General features: G+C 40.4%; 2 protein-coding genes across 3 annotated transcripts in view; both read left to right on the top strand.

Moving 5' to 3' along the window:
* Window positions 1–4,823, top strand: part of agbl4 (ATP/GTP binding protein like 4) — a 269,553-nt gene extending 264,730 nt beyond the window's left edge. The window contains exons 12-13 of the mRNA XM_022737892.1: window positions 3,840–3,933; window positions 4,094–4,823. Coding sequence (XP_022593613.1) covers window positions 3,840–3,933; window positions 4,094–4,193 — 194 coding nt within the window. The 3' untranslated portion in view covers window positions 4,194–4,823. The remainder of the gene's footprint in view (window positions 1–3,839; window positions 3,934–4,093) is intronic.
* A 50-nt stretch (window positions 4,824–4,873) lies between these two features.
* On the top strand, window positions 4,874–16,083 carry spata6 (spermatogenesis associated 6). 2 transcript variants are annotated; one of them, XM_022737872.1, is made up of 11 exons: window positions 4,874–5,123; window positions 5,501–5,638; window positions 6,246–6,294; window positions 6,423–6,464; window positions 6,596–6,720; window positions 8,658–8,738; window positions 11,496–11,933; window positions 13,082–13,184; window positions 13,341–13,381; window positions 13,688–13,851; window positions 15,947–16,083. In XM_022737872.1, the coding sequence occupies exons 1-11, from the start codon at window positions 5,040–5,042 to the stop codon at window positions 16,059–16,061; spliced, it is 1,380 nt and encodes a 459-aa protein (XP_022593593.1). In that variant the 5' UTR covers window positions 4,874–5,039; the 3' UTR covers window positions 16,062–16,083. The 2 variants fall into 2 exon arrangements, with proteins under 2 accessions (XP_022593593.1, XP_022593601.1); XM_022737880.1 differs by lacking the exon at window positions 8,658–8,738.
* The last annotated feature ends 656 nt before the right edge of the window (window positions 16,084–16,739 follow it).

Below are 16,739 nucleotides of genomic sequence, written 5' to 3'. Positions count from 1 at the left end.
ATTCTCCACGTGTCTTGTCCATTTTACCACTGGGGGCCCTTGTTGTCTGATCGTCACCTTGTCTGTCTGTCTGCCAGGACTAGGCACGAGGGACATGATGGTGAAAGCCGCTAAATGCCGTGCTGACAGTAAACAGCTGTGGTAAACAAGTCATGTCCCCGTCCCCTTTGTCTCACATGTCCTGTATCTCATCAGCACCTAAGCTGGCATGCCCTTGAGCCAAGGCAATGACCTGCTATTGATTAGACAAGACCATTATGTGTGCTGGGATGTTAAAGAATACACCTCACATACCTCTGTGACAGGCACGCTGGCAGGCTTCATACACACACCTCCATGACCTCCGGATAGCTGCATAATGATTACACAATGATCGTTATAATGCCTAGAGATCCAGTGAAGTTGATGATACAGTATAAACAATGTTATCAGAATTCGTCCATGTGTTAGTTCAGAGGAGGCTGTATTGATGTGGACTGACGCACCTGAAGTTTTTCTGAATATTTCCACTAGCACCACCTCTGTAAGCTACAGCCCGCCAACTGTTTCCTGGCTCACACACACATAACTTTCTGCTGCAGCAGCAGCCTCGTTCCAGACCCTATGGTTTCCCCCGGCAACAGGCCAGACAGCAGTCAGGGCATCCTCTGCGTCTCCGACCATTCGCCCCATGGATGAAGTTCTCCTTCAGAAGCTGACCGTCCATCACAAAACCTCCTGTAATAGACGGTGAGTCGTGACAAGCCAAGCTGAGAGGCCATCTGCGCACGGTGGGGTCTGGGAGATATTTTTGTCGCTGAGCGTGCCTGGCCAAAGAGCTCAGGACTGGCACCGAGCTCTGCTGATGAAAGAGAACGGAGGAAAACACCAAAACTTTCCTGAGGTCAGAATGAAGATGTCAAGGATACGAGGAGTGTGGCTGTTTGTTTATACAGTATAAAAGGTATATGAGCACGATTGTGAGTGTACTGCATATCAGTGCATCAGCTTCTGACAATCAGCAGTAGATTAGTGACTACCTACATTCAAGCCATTGTCATTTTCAGTCATGTGAGCAGCATGGCTGTAGGGATGGGAATCCCTTTATTCCAGACAACTTTCTCAAACTATTAAGTGGATTTCCATAAATTTTTGTTCATACATTCATGATTAGCAGAGGATGAATGCGAATGGTGGCGTTCTCGAGCCTCACCAACACGTCAGAGTTTTCACTGTGACAATATCTACTGGATGAAATGTCATGACCAACATCGGGTCAAAATTTTAATTCGTCCAATACTTTGACTTCATACTTCAAAAACTAGACAAAAATACCATCAGGCTCAGCTGTTCTGTATTAACAACCATTAGCATCATAACATGCTAAACTGAGACCATTAACAATGAACATGGTAAACATTTTACCTGCTAAATATCAGCATGTTACACAGCAAAATTACAGCTGTGCCACTAGCATGGCAGCAGACTCTTGTTTGTTTGGAATGATTATGCACTAAGATTAACATAAAAGTATAAAAGTAAGGACATAACCTTACTTTGTCCATCTGTAGTTTTATCTCAGTCTAATCAGTATCATCAGCTAGCAGTCTAATGAGGCAGACTGTGAGGCCCATACACACACACACACACACACACACACACTCTCACACTCACAGCAAGTCTGGCCTGATGCAGGACTCACAGACAAACAGCCAGATGGGGTGTAAACATAGACTCTGGAGTCATGTGGAGAGCGTTGCCATCAGCCTGCCGGGTGAAGAATGAAGTCCTGCGCGGACTCCCAAACATACGCAAAAGCATACCCTCAAAGGCCAAGGTGACAGACTCACTACAATGGGGCTTTCTTGCATGTTCACAGAACTAACTTGCCAGGTGTACCCTCGGGGGTGGCTGTGGCTGTGTGTGTGTGCATTTTATATCCTGGTCAGGACTTAAACCTGAATACACACTAACCCATGTTAGTGACTCATGTCACTGTGGGGAAACAAATTGAGGTTCCCATGGGTTCGAGACTGCTGTTTGAGGTTTAAGACTTAATTTTAGGGTTAGGATTAGCCTTAGGTGATTAGTTGTGATGGTTAAGGTTAGGTAAGAGGCTAGAGAATGCATTGTGTCAATGAGTCCCCACCGGGATAGTGAAACAAGTCTTTGTGTGTTGTTTGTGGTAAGACAAACCACAGAGCCTGAAGTGTACGCCCAGGCAGCCTGTTCAAACCGAGGATGGATTGATTACAAGTTAACAGCTTTTCACCTTTATAGCAACCACAAGTTTTGTCTCACAGATCATTTTTTATCATTGTGAGAAATTGGAAAAGAAAAAATAAAAATGACCGAATCTCCATCTTTGTCTCTATGCCAGTTGTTTCAATTACACAGTTGTGACAGATAGATAGTCCAGCAGATGACAGGCCGTACCTGAGTATCAACAAGGTAATGACAGGGGAAAGTGACAGATTATGCCTCTGCGTTGCTCCATCATGCTCCAGTCTGGTGAAGAATGGAGGTAGCTAAACATCAATGGCTTGAGATAGGGAAAGACCTTTGTTTTTGTTTTTTTGTGTTGGGATCTATATGAACAGTATGTAAGGATGTTCTGTATAGATGAGGGATGATGGAATAGAGATGACTGTTTTTCAGTTTATGCACGTCAGTGACCAGATATAACTTCCTTCTGTTAGTGACATTGTTTTTGTTTAACTGTACTATTTCCTCACTCTTGGTGATTGGGAACATTGTTGGTATTCTGGTTCTCTACTTATTCATTATCTGAGCACGATTGTCATCATTACTCGCCCTGCTAGCTTAATGATCACAGGCTTAGCAACAGCACTCATAGATGCTCCGCTGTTTAGCAAAAGCGTTGAAGTTATTGATATTGTCCCTAATGTAGTGAGGGACAATTGGGCAGGGGGATGATGTGTGTGCTCACCTCTGAATTTAAATAAGGCCTCAGCGAATAAGTAATTGCTTTTGTGTGATTCATACCAGCATCATGCATTTGGCTGACGTGAGTGAAATGCAGTTGAGTTAGCCTCACTTAATTCATAACGCAGTGTGTTGTACCTTGAGGATTTACACTGCTCATTTCTCCAGGAGCTAGTCTCTAGTTATTTACTGTACCTCAGTGGGTGTGTTGGAGATGATAGAGGGGGTGTTGTAAGGGTTTGTTTTATATTACTTTATGTTACACATGCCCAAAATCTGAGTGGAGATTTGAATGTGTCATGCATCATAAATATTAAAAACTATGAATGTCTTAAATCTTCATTAATTTTTCACCTTCTTCCTACATAGGTGGAAACTTTAGTTTAATTTGCCAGTTTGTTAGCCAGCTATATCTAGGACTGTGGGTCCTGACCTTTATAGCATCTCATACTTCTAGCATCAGAGCACTCCTGTGTTTTCCTTATATCATTCCCAAATGCAGCTGACTCATAGACCTTTCTGTACAATAAACAACTGAACAACTTGTCATAGCAGTTAAAGCACAAGTGAAACTAATATCAATAATTGGTCAATTCCAGAAAATATCCCAATAAAATTTATAAAATAACAATGCTATTACTTACACCTGTGCAACTCCAAATGTCTGTTGTAAAAAAAAAAAACACTTATAGTATGAACTGAACAGGTTTTCTGGCCACTTGGGGGCAGCTCAGCAAGCTTGTTGACATATAACCTTGTGTTGACATATTACCGTGCAGCTTTAAGTTTCACTCATAGCGCAGCAACTCTTCCATGGTCCACACCCAGTTTTGGTAGCACTGAAGTAGTACATTTTTTTGGCAATATACCTGTAGCTCATCTAAAGATAATTAGCTTTAACTCCATGTTCTCAGACATGAAACTGGGCAGGAATGTGGCTCGTACCTTCCTGGATTACTACAAACTCAACAACCTTATCAAGGACAACAGACCAACTCACATCGAAAGGTAAAGCAGTATTGTGTCCTGAATAAATACTAGTTGAAACTAAATCGATTAACTTAAATACCTTCTCTCTTTTGCATATTATTGAATGCATTGTTGTTTTGATATTTCCTGAACTTTGTGCTACCATCTCAATCATTCTCGTTAATGTTTTTGTCTCCAGTTCCGAGGTGATGCCCCAGACAGGCAATGGAAAGGGCATTGGCGCTGGCAGAGACGCAGTGGACAGAGAAAGGGAGAAAAGCCAGGGTGTCAGGCACTAGACAGAAAGACGGACAGACGGACACAGACTGAGCATGTATAAAATGCAGAGCACCGTGGCAGGAGGATCCTTCACACTTCATTGCCTTTAGAAGCTCCACATCTCCATGGTTATAAAGACTTATTCACAGATTTGTAACAGTGGGGTGACTGGTACTTGAAGGACTAAAATCAGAGCAAGTTTCCTCCTGGGTTATTTAGTGGCTATAAAATGTGGACTATTGAATGGCAAGGGAAGACAGACTGGTTACTCATCTTTATTCCAGAACCATCTTTGTGTTCATTGGTTGTAAATAAATGCATGCTTCCTTGCATGACTTGGATGATGTTATTATCTCTGTTGGTAATATTATTAATTAGTCATTAAACATTTAATCACTTAATCATAATGTTGTACCTGTTACTCTCTTATAGCAATAATGGGAATGTTAATGATTGCTATAAATTAGACCTACAGTTATGTATGGATTATCAAACAGGCCTACTGGGGGGGGCTTTACAAGTCTGTGCCCCGGTGCCCATTTTCTTGTTATCCGTCCATGCTTACAGTATCATCACATACCGTCTCTGGCGGTCATCCAGAATTCATAAAAAAACACGGTTACATCCGTAGATCTCTTTGTGAGGTTGGTTTTTAGCTGTGGACTGCTCTATTAGTTAACTGCAGATTTCAGGTAAACTTAACGCAAGTTTTTGATAAAATGAAATGTAGTGTTGAGGGCAGAAACCTTTGTGCATGTTTGTACAGAGAGTTTTTGATTTGCTACTTGTCGGTCACATGACCTTACATCCGCTCTGTGACTGTTGCTGTTTGGCAGCTATGACAACGAAATTTGAAAGTTGGATGAATGGCCTCTATGAAGAAAAAGCTTTCGTTTTCTAAAGTGCCTCAAAACTCTCTGAAATATACCGTATACGTGGACATTCAGGCAGTAAGTTCGTCCTTATGCTTTTCCCTTGCTGCAAAGTACACAAACTAACCTGCTGTTAACTAAGCTAGCTAGCGAGCTTACATACTTCCCCACCGTAACCAAACAACGTCTGTAAGTTAACATGTAGCTAGCGTTTGTTTATGTTAGCTTATCCAGATTAAATTAACCAACTGGGCACCCAATACTTGTATTTGAATGTATAACGTGTCTTTATGTAGGTTTTTACATTATCTGCTTCATTTTAAACTGGGCTAAATTATTCGCTAAACATGTACAAGGCTGGTTTGTCATAAAAAAAAACATTTTAGCAATAAAGGACACAAACTAAAACAACAGGATGCTTGGCATGTCTTAACAGTTTCACTATTCCTGCACAGGTCACGTGTCCAGGAGTACTTCTAACTAAAAAGAATGATGTCTACCTCAGTGTGTGTATCATGGGCCAGTACAGAAAGACTCCCTGTTTGCCCCCTGTATTCCCTTTACTCTTCCACCACAAAATGGTCTTTGTCAAGGTGAGAATAACAATTTATTATAGAAGTAAGGGATTCCCGCCTGGCCGGGACACAAGCTGTAGGACTCCCAACTGCCTGTCTGTTTTTTTGTTTTGTTTTGTTTTTTTCAGATTTGCCGGAATGACTAGTCCACATTTTGTACAATGTCAAGAAGGAATGCATATTATACTTTACCTTCATGCCTTCATGTCACAACTCTCCTGGGATAGTAACATCTATTCATTGTACTTTTATCTACACTATAATCTATATTAGATTAATCACAAAAAATCTCCTTCCCAGTCTTTCCTTTTTTCTATTTGAATCCTTATGCTTATGTTTATGCCATTTGTTCTTGCTTAGTTGCATTTGCATTCACTTGGGGCAGCTTTCCTACATAATTACTCATCTCTTTTTGAGTAGTGAGGAGCTACTTAAGCAACTGAGCAGATTTTTGCATTAAGTCTAACGATTTAAATCAGCAACCCTTCAGTTTGAACAATACTAGCCCAAGTCCTGATAAAAGATACCTTCCTTTCCTTGGGGAGAATGGCAGAGTTAGATACTGCGCTGTCTGTCTCATGTTGTTATAAGTATTGATTTGTCTGTACTCTGCCTGTTTTACCAGACTTTACCCGGTGTTGTTGACCCTGCTGATGTAGCTGACCTCCTCGAAGGTAAACGGCCATCTGGGATTTGCTTCCTCATCTCTTAGTCCTGAATCCTCTGCTATGCAAGCTTATAGGCTATTAGTTGTGATACTGATCATTAGCTCACAGTCAATTTGTGCTTTCCTTCCTCTCAGCTGACACGACATCTTTTGAGCTGATTCAGTTGGTGCCTCCAGGTATGCTTTCTGATGATGCCATATGGGCATGTTAAGTCCCCACTGTATCCAGTCATTACACTGCAAAAATAGGATTTCTGTGCGTGTGTGTTTGTGTTCCTGTTTACTGTCTCTTTGTGTACGGTTTTTAGAGGGTGAGGTCCTAGCCACGATGGAGGAAAGCAGCAGAGACTTCCTGTACCCTGGTCCCAGACAGAGCTTCAGAGAAGGATCTGCAGAGAGAGAAGTACTGATGAAGAGGTCCTCTTCCTTTCCCGTAAGCTGTTTTCCATGTATTCCTTTTATTTCCTTCTTAATCCTCCTTCCAACACCTGGGCCAATATTCATCAAACCTCTGAGAGTTATCTTAAGAGAAGACACATTTTTCACTGTGAGCTGTTAGAAACATTTACCAACAAACATTTATCACTTCTTTTTAAAGTATCTTTAAAGAGCAACTCTCAAGTGATCACATAATTGATCACATGTATGTTTAGAGAAGGAACAGCCAATCAGAGATATGGATTTACCCCACATCTGCTATATTGTACTTTATTTAAAGTGGTATGTCATTCTGCAATAACTCTTTAATTTTTTTTAAAGAGTTAATTTGTGTTTAATCCATAATATCTTCAATTGTTACACATGTGAAATTCATAACAATCTATAGGAAACTAGCTGAAATGGCAACACAATTCTGTTGCAAGACATTCTGCTGTTGGTAGAGAAGGTACGTCAGATAAATTGTATAATAAGGAGAATTTAGTACCACACTGACAAGTGCAGAAAATGAAGATACATGGAATGTTACTGTAAACAAAATCAATTCCATATTTATTCTTGTTGTTTGCACCCCTGATAAATGCAAAAAAGAAAAAGGAAAGAGTGGTGTTCTATCCTTCAAATGCAAATAATAGGCTAAAACTATTCTATTCTTAATTACAGTGCCTCAGCTAAAGTATTATTTATCATGATTAATGATATTTTGCACAATTACAGCATAAACAGAGGTGTTTGCCTTCTGTGTTTGTACTGCAGTTACTGTATGTACAATAGCATCTAGTCTTAACCAACCTAAGAGAGTATATTTTAATTTTATAAATAACTTTTATTCTTAAAATTGCAAAGGAGTAAGTGTGTGGATTTTAAACTTTTATCTTTAACTCAAGTTCAAAATTTTACTTGTAGCTATTTGATAAATATGGGCACAGGTGTAAGTGTAGTCTTATACTTTCCTCATCTGCAAGTATGCTAGGGTCCACCCGAATGACGTAAATCTTTGCATGAGAGGGTGTACGCTCTGTGTGGACGTCCATGTAGCCTCTAATTTGTTGTGTCCGCATGGCCACTACACTACAAGGGCACCAACTGCGTATTCTTCCTCCAATCGAGCTCCAAGAAGACCAGAAAGTAGTATAAAAAGAACAACTACAGGTCCACAGCTTTCCATGTGTGCATCCGCAGAGGAGTACAATTGAAGCTTAACACATGTCATTAATGCCTGCAAATGTACCTGAGCTACTGTGCACAGCTGAATCGGTTAAAGCAGCGAGGGTATTCCTGTGGCAATATTACATGTGTCATTCACAGAAAGGAGAAGATTGTTGCTCTAAGTCAGTCTCCTCCTTATCTCAGTGGCTGTTATGTCTGTGCACATGACGGACATGTACTACCAAGATAACCAATTAAAAAACACTGTCTTGTCTTAGACGTGAAGTAATTTCTTCAGGAAAGATGGCATTTTCCATGTACATCTGTCAACTGTCTTTACTATACAACTAGAAAAACTGAACTGAGAACCTCCTCTTTTTTCAATCACTCCAACTCTTCTTATATCATTTCTTTCCCTCTCTACCTCCTCCCCCTTTCATTCCTTCATCTCTCCATGGCCAGGGGTTGCTTTTCTATCCTCCCCTTGTCCTCCGAGGCACTAACTGGCATATTTAAATGTCTTTAAACACCATTCCCCTCACTGTTGCTTTTATATGTTTGTGTTTGAGGCTTACATAGCAATTTAGATGTCTCTCTCCAAATGTCATATTATTTAAACATCACTGGAGCCTTTCTCTTTTCTTCAATTTGTTTTTTCAAGGCATGCGTAGATTGAAGAGTTGTGGTTGTAAATTGGTGTTTCAAGCAGCTCTGTTATCTGTCCTTTTGTCTTCATCTCCCTGTTCAAGGTGTTGTGTTTGGTCCTATTGTCTGTCCCTCTAGGGAATCTCTCCCAAAGTGGAGTTTGCCACGACATCAGTCATAGAAGAGAGTGATAGAAGAGACAGCTGGCCTGCAACCCCTGTAAGAATGACCTTTTATTACACACACTTTACAGTTTTTATACCTCTGTGCCAGTAACAGCCAGGGCCAGAGTTTTTGGGTGCATTATGTCTTTTGGTTGCCCGTCCATCCCATTATTGTGAATGTGATATCTTCGTAAAAACTTGAGGGAATTTCTTCAAATTTAACATTCACTTGGACTCAAGGATCAACTGATTAGATTTTGGTGGTCAAAGGTCAAGGTCACTGTGACCTCACAAAAAATGTTTTTGGCCATAACTCACAAATTCATACGCTAATTATGATTACAATTGCATACAAATGACGAATAGGATAAAATGATGAAGTGATGGCAGTCAACTCCACTGTGACATTATAATGTTCTGCAAAAACACTTCTGGCCATTTGTAACTCAGGAAGGTGAGATTATGACCATATTTCCTGCAACTTGGCTGGTTGGCGGAGGCATACAACTGTTAGGCAGTAATTCTAGTTCACATTTGCTGTGCTTTTTGTTTGCTCGCTCTTGGTTTACTTGAGTTACATCTGTGTTTGATCTGTAAAGTGCTTTGGAAGAAGTCTGCCTTTTATAAATAAATTTAGTTGTGTGTTCATGGCCTTTCAAAACAGCTTTGTCAAAATCAAAACAGTTAAAGTCCCTCAGATTGCCACTCAAACATGAAGCAAACAGTGTGTTTATCATCCTTCCTGGATGTATGGAGTTTGAACACATCACAGCTACATACTCTGCATCTCTGCAAGTGTTGACCACAGCTACAGCAGTGAAAACTATTCTCTAGAGTGCTCTAATGAGTGGTATCGCTCACCATCAAATTTGTCTGTTTCCACCATACATACCCACCTTCTATTGTTGCCATGGCTACTGCATCTATCCATCCATACTGGCAGTGTTTCAAGGATATCTGTTCTCTCCTTGTGAATGTAATTACATGGAGGCAGATCTGTGTTGCTGATAGCGAGACTTCTCTCACATCTCTGACTAGCTGGGAGTTGACACAATTTTTGTCAGAGAACCATTCAGTCAGTCAGTGAGCCAGTCAGTTTTTTACATTAACTATCCAGACGGTGGGTCACTTGTATCTCTTTCACTGTGTCCTTGTGGATTTTAAAGGGTAACTGTGCTCAGCTGCATTAAGTCACATATTAGATTGTAAGAGATTTATTTCATTCTGACTCTTTTTCTCTCTGCCTCTTCTTTTCTTGTGTGGATATCTTAAGTTTTGTTTTTGTCATGTTCCCATCCACAGTTGTTGTTTTCAACACAGAGCTGAAACTATTTATTGATTAATCTATTATTCAATCTTCACAAAAAAAGGCTTTTGGACAAATGATTAATGGTAATTTTTTAAAACAAAAAATGCCACACATTCCCTGTTCTCAACTTTTCAGTTGTGAAAATGTATTGACTTTTTTGACATTTGTCCTATTTAATAGTAAATTTAATATTTTTAGTTTTTGTATCGTTTGTACAGACAAAAAAAGCTAGTTTGTGGACACCAAGAGGGCAGACTAGTGCACCAGTGTTGAACTCAATAGAGTGTTATTTTAAAAAACAGGAGAAAGGAAAGTCCTGTTAGTATCATATGATCCATCACACAACGGTTGGCATGTTGTGCCAACAACACTACCATGCATTTCCCAGGTGCAGTTACCTAAGCTAAGCTATTTGTTTAAATGGGATGTCATTGACAGCGAAGAAGATTGTCAGAGTGTTCTCCCAGCCCCTCAGGGGATGTCTGGATCAGAGCACCGCTGTGGCTGTCAGTAGAATTTCTCCATTTTCTCTTTCCTAATGGCTCCTCAGCATAGGCATCTCCCTGACTGCCAGCCCGCCCAGCTGACAAACCATGGCCTGTTTTAATAGATTTAGAAGGATAGCAACTTCTATAAAAACCCTCTGAAACTCTAGTTATGAATATACACCCATTTTTTCGCAATGCCTTACTCTTTTTCACCCAATTTCTTGTGCTTCTGTCTCCTCTTAGCTGCTGTCATTCTTATTTACATTTCTAGTTTTTAAGCCTTCACCACTCAGGAAAAGTGACTGTCACTGTTCGTCCACCATCAAAGAAGAGACGAGAAGAGATGAAGGAAGTCTGAGATGGTGGAGGATGTGTTGAATGAAGGGCATACTTGTCTTAATTCCATTAAATCAGACCATTCTCAAATGGCAACCTCAATGACGATTTATTCATAATTTAGTTTCTCTTAAAAATAGTTCTAATGTTGTGTGATTTCCCTAATTAGCATTTAGATTATCTTTGTTTTACAGCCAGGTAATGCCTCTCTATAATATTAGACGGGAGATGGCCATCAAATGCAATTAACATTTTATCTTAACTTATTTATCCCTGGTTGGCATTACCCGCAGGAAGAGAGATATTGCATGGGAGAATGATGTTAGTGGCCATTAGAGTTATTGAAGTAATTCTGCAGAGGTTGTCTCCATGGCAGTGTCGACTGCGAGAGCCGTTGTTGTTGTAACACTTAAGCTGGATGATTTAGCTAATGGTTTAATGGTTTTGTCCAGGGAGAACAAGTCTGTGTCGAGTGAGAGCAGCTGCCTTAATGGCAAAAATGGCTAATGCTTCTGTAAAGAAACAACATTGTGGTCTGCAGAGAAATCTAAACTGCTGAGACAAATGTTATGTGTCACCTCAAAATGGAGATCTGTGAGATTAACCCGACATGTTAGAACAACATATCAACTTTTCTCTCTCTCTATTTCTCTCTCATATTCTGTCCTTGCATCCTCAGAGCTGCTGTCTTTCTCCAATGAAGCCATCTTCAACCCCATCCAGACAGAGTTCAGCGAAAAAGTCTTCACCATCCAGCAGGCATTTTTCCAGAATAGATGATGGGAGCTTTGCCTCTTTGAAAGGTGCAAAGGAAAAGCTAAATACTGAGGCTAGCGTCACAAACTCGGCACCATCATCATCATCCAGACGTTCCCCTTCATCCTCATCTGGCTGCAGTCCCCGGAAAAACAAGAAGGAAAGAAAACATGCTTCTCCCAGAGTGTCTGTAGACTCTGGCTACCAGCAGCCTACAGTTTCGTCAATGGCACGAGCCCTGTCCCCTTACACTCACCGCAAGATGTGCCAGCTTTCAGAGGACGCCAGGCAGAGGCTCAGCCACCTCCAGCTGGGGCCTCACCACTTCAGAAAGGAGACAGAAAGTCAGCCACCCTTCTTGGTTAGAAACATCAGATATATTCTTCCAAACTGAAAGCAACTGATAAAAGAGTGGTGTGATGGTTTTTTTAATGCCAGCAATACACATGTTTAGTGGACAGGGGTTACAACATTAATGGGATCCTGAATTGATGCAGTTCAAACCTCAGTGGGAGCTTCCCAAAATTTAACTTAATCTATTGGGCAGATTAAGTGGAGGGCATAATAAGAGCAGTGTTAATCTTTTTACCTGAGCCGTTAATGCATTTTGACGTCATGAAAATGTTTCACTATGTGCACATTTAATATGGCCTATTATCCTCACAGAGTGGCTTGAGTGTTCTTTAATAGCACACAACCTGTATTTAGGCTGGTTATTTGCTAAGTCTTTAATTATGACCGTATCACTGTTATGAGATATTTGCATATAAAAGGGGTGATTTTCTGATCACACAGCCTTGGGGAATAATATACAGTCGATGGACAAGAACAACACAGCCTCTAGTCCTCTGCTCCTCCCTCCCTCTGCTCCCCACTGTATTCCTGCTTCTTCATTTACATCAAATCTAATCCTGAGGTATGAATATCAAAATCCACTCGCATGCTGTTATTAAAAGAAATGATTAGGTACTGAGTTGTTTGTTTCTGTCACACACATGAATGGAATCTACTAGAATACAACGGGCGTTTTATTAAAGTGAGGAGCATGCTTTTCCTGCTCTGGTTTTCCTGGGGGAATCTTCTGTCGACAATTAACCCTGGTAATTGAGAGTCAAGCTGCAATTAACAAATAGATACCTAATGAAGTAGCTCAGCCCCATGGTGAATGCATTATCAGTGCACGTTTCAGAGCCTCAACTCCTGGTTTGTGGTTTGTGTGTAGAGGGAAGCACATTCCTATAGATAACCTGAACTGTGTTGTTTGAGATACTGTAGGTGCTTACTCTGTAAAAAGTCTTGTCTTTGTTTCCTTTACACCTTATTGTAATCTCCTTGGTGAAATGCTTTGAACTTGAGATGACTGCACAAATATGAAATATGCTGTTGATTTCATTTATGCAATATAACAGACTGATTGTGTCTGTTTTTGTCATGGCAATTTAAACTAGGACAGTGTTAATTATACTGTTTAACCTCAAGTTATTTTTTTCTGTTGTGTTTTTATGCCAGGTCTCTCGTCGCAGTAGTGTCTCTGGGATGGGAACTCCTTCCTCCTCTCCCCACAATGGCAGCATGCATCGATACTCTTTTAGCTCCTCAGCTGATCAAACAGGTACTATCGGCTCCCAAAGCAATGCTATACATGTTATACTAAACTCCCCGATTATAATATCATATGAAGTCTTTTATAATAAATAGTTTTCAGGTTCAGATTGTTCAGTGTCATATGAATGTCTTTTGTAAAACTAACTTGTCTTTGTTGTTTTAGATTCTTCTTTACTGGGTAGTTACAGACCAAGAACAGACAGAGTAAGTCTAATTATAACATTTCAAACCAGAAAATACAATGATCTACTGTTTTGATCAGTAGGATGGTGTTAAGTGTTCAAATGTTGTGTACTGAAGGGTGTTTTGCTGCAATTAAGAAGTGTCTCTTTACTTTCGGTCAAATCAGTTACACATACTATAAACTAGATTTAATGAAATTGTGTTTTTGTCTTACCTTTCTCACATGACCCTTGTCTGACCTTTGTTTTTGTTTGACCCTGATGTTAATGAATTCCTTACTTCACTCTTACGTAAACTGTGTTGCCTGTAAACTGTGACCTCTCCTAGCTGAAATCAGGTTCTGTGAGGGTCCAGTCATCTCTAGAGACACAGTCCAGACAAGAAGCCCAGACAAGAAGCCCTGTGATAGGTTCTCCTCCTGCACACTCTACCGTGGTTATGTCAAAATCCAGAGGTCCTCTGAATCTCAGCAACCATTCCCTCAGAGAAAGGTAAAACCATTCCCTTCAGCCTGACCTTGAAAATACTTGCATCTGTTGAATCTTTTAAATGTTTGTAAAATGAAAGGGTGTGTTCATCATCATCAATGTAACAATCATAAAACTGGATCTTTACTTCCTAAAGGTTTGTAGAGAGATCCTCTTTGTAGTGTTCAGAAATTAGGCCAACAAACAAGTTTCTGTTGATGTTGTGACAAAATTATTCTAAATTCTACTTGTGATAAAGTGAGCCCACCTCTGAGCTCTGAGTTTGGCTCTTCTCGCCCCAAAACCAGCTGATTTTCTGACTCACGCCAAAGAAGGAGATAACATAATCCTCTTTTTGTGGTGTTTGCCCTGAATTTATCCTGATCCATCTGTGTAAATCATTGATGTTTGCTCAAAAGATCTTAAAAGCAAAAGAGACACCTGTATGAGTTTGCGATTACTGTGTACGGCAAATATATGGCAATCCCATGAGACGTTAGTCATACACTGTCGCTGCTTTGTGTGCATGTGGGTGCGCGCTCATACACATCCAATCTTTAATTTTGATTACACTCGACAGGCAGGATGAATTCCCCTCCACCTCTTAAATTACAGAAGCTGATGTCTTGTCATGTTTGTTCATTACTAAGAGAGGAGGCAGAGAGAAGGGAAAACAAAGAGGAAAATGGTATTGATTTGTGTTTCAGCTTGAGTCTGATGCATTTGACCCGATGCACGCTTTAATACATTCAGAGAAACCTTGTCATCGATCATGGCAGCTGTGAGTTGAACAAACCAATGGGACTGATATTCCGTTTTGTTTGTTTGTTTGTTTCTGCTCTCCTTTCCCCTTCCCCTCTGCTCAGTCCATAAGCAAACATTAAAATCAATAGTCAATCTTAAATTGCAAAGTAAATTGTAGGAAATGAATGATACTTTTCTCTCAATTGAAAACGCGAGAAGGTTTGCAGGGTGGGAGATTAGAGTGGGCCTTTGTAGATTCCCTCTGACAGGGAGAGGGGCACGTCTTACCACAAATCTTTGATCTATAAAGAAAATGACAGATGCCAGTGGCAACGTTTGCCCCCTAAGCCCCGAAGTCTCAGTCTATTCATGTCTCTGGATGATTTGTCCTTGATGACTTTTTGAAGCAGGTAGTGAGTTTATGTGATTACAGATGAAAAGCTTCTATTCCCACACTGCAGGCCTGGCCAAGACACCAGTCAGTCCGTCAGTCAGTCATCACCCCTCCACTCCCAACAAATAGACAGAAGTGAATAGTAATAAATTGCAGTATTGCCTCTCATTCATGTCTGTCTGTCAGTGCAATCTGTTATTTCACAACTGCCTGTGGCCAACTTGCAGACACATTTATATTGTATTGATGAAGCACATTTATGCCTCCAGTTCAAAAAGACAGTTGGTTCTGTCAATTGTGACATTACTTTTCAGGGCTGAATGTAGAATAACATTTACATGGGGGGAACATTGATGTTAATTCCAAGATATTTTAAAAGGATGATGTTGAGCACAGGATACACTAAAGCATTTGCTATGTCAGTGTCCTGGTAGTTTCAGCTTTGCATCTGCTCACCATGTCTTATGTTAGGTTATAGCACAGACTAGTGGACAAAGGGAATACTTATCACAGCATCTTGAAAGGAAGGCAGGCCATGTTTGCAATATGAAACAGCTGAAAGCTGAAACTGTTTATTGAGTTAGTTGATTGTTAAAAATCATTTTTCAAGCAAACATTCAATGGTTCCAGATTCTCTCATGTGCAGATTTCTTGTTTTTATTTTATATTATTGGAAATGAATATCTTTGTCTCCTGGACTGATAGTGCTAGAGACCCTGTGATGGGCATTATTCACTATTTTCTGACATTTTATATATGAAACCTTTTTTGGCTTGTGAGCCATTAAAACAAAGCCATGTCTACTTGCACGTTTCTTTGCCTTACTTTACTAGTCCCGAAGAAATTAAATTATCCACTAATCCCCCAGAAAAAAAGTAGTTGTGTGGTATATGCAGGTATATGTGACTCAGGCTCAGTTAATTGAGTTTATTTGATCAATTGATTTGCAATGAGCCGTCTCTTGGTATTTGTTTTCCTTAGGCTCCAGACCAGTCAGCCCAGTCCATCCTACTGGGAGGAGATCCACAGCCGAGTTCAGAGAATCCTGCAGACACACAGAACCACCTGGGACCACCAAGTGGCCTTTGACCTTTAACCTTCTGATGAAAATGTAACCAAATAATTTGAATTGGCAGTGCAAAGACTTTCAATGTTAAACTTGTTACTACAGGCTGCACTAACCTGTTGATTTTAACTATACATGCCGTAAGTTGTCTGTAGGATGGACACACACACACACACATCCAGACAATAACACACTTTCTTAACCTCAAGATTTTATCATTCAGTGAGCCGAACCAATCTCACACACGTATCTTTATTTATCTGAATTTGATGTTCATTTACATTTCAAATCTTCCCAGGCACCTGCTGAGCCGTGTTTGTCGTCATTACTGTTTGAAAAGGCAGGAAATTTGCAGGGGTTATGTTCAAACGCATAGCAGCACAGCTTCCCTCCCACCCATCAGCTGGGCTGTGTTTTAAAACGCCACGATGGTGACACCAAACTGAGACGTCGTTTAATTTCTCTAAAGCAGTGTGTGAAATTGGCTCGGCTATAAAGAAGCAACATTTTTTGTGCGTGTGTGTGCGAAGGATTGGGGGGGGGGCATGGTGGATGTAAGCTGCAGCTGTTAAGGACTCATCTTTCACAACACAAAAGAGAAACAAGAAGGTAGCCAAGAGCCACAGTTGGGAGCCAAGCTACAAGAGACTGAAGAGGTTTAAGCGAGAAAGGAAGAACAAAAGTAAAATCCTGAATGAAAGCACAAAG

The sequence above is a fragment of the Seriola dumerili genome, unplaced genomic scaffold (assembly GCF_002260705.1).
Source record: "Seriola dumerili isolate Sdu_G_001 unplaced genomic scaffold, Sdu_1.0 BDQW01000002.1, whole genome shotgun sequence".
NCBI lineage: Eukaryota > Metazoa > Chordata > Actinopteri > Carangiformes > Carangidae > Seriola > Seriola dumerili.
The sequence above is the reverse complement of the archived record's forward strand: the minus strand, read 5'-3'. Positions and strand labels throughout refer to the sequence as shown.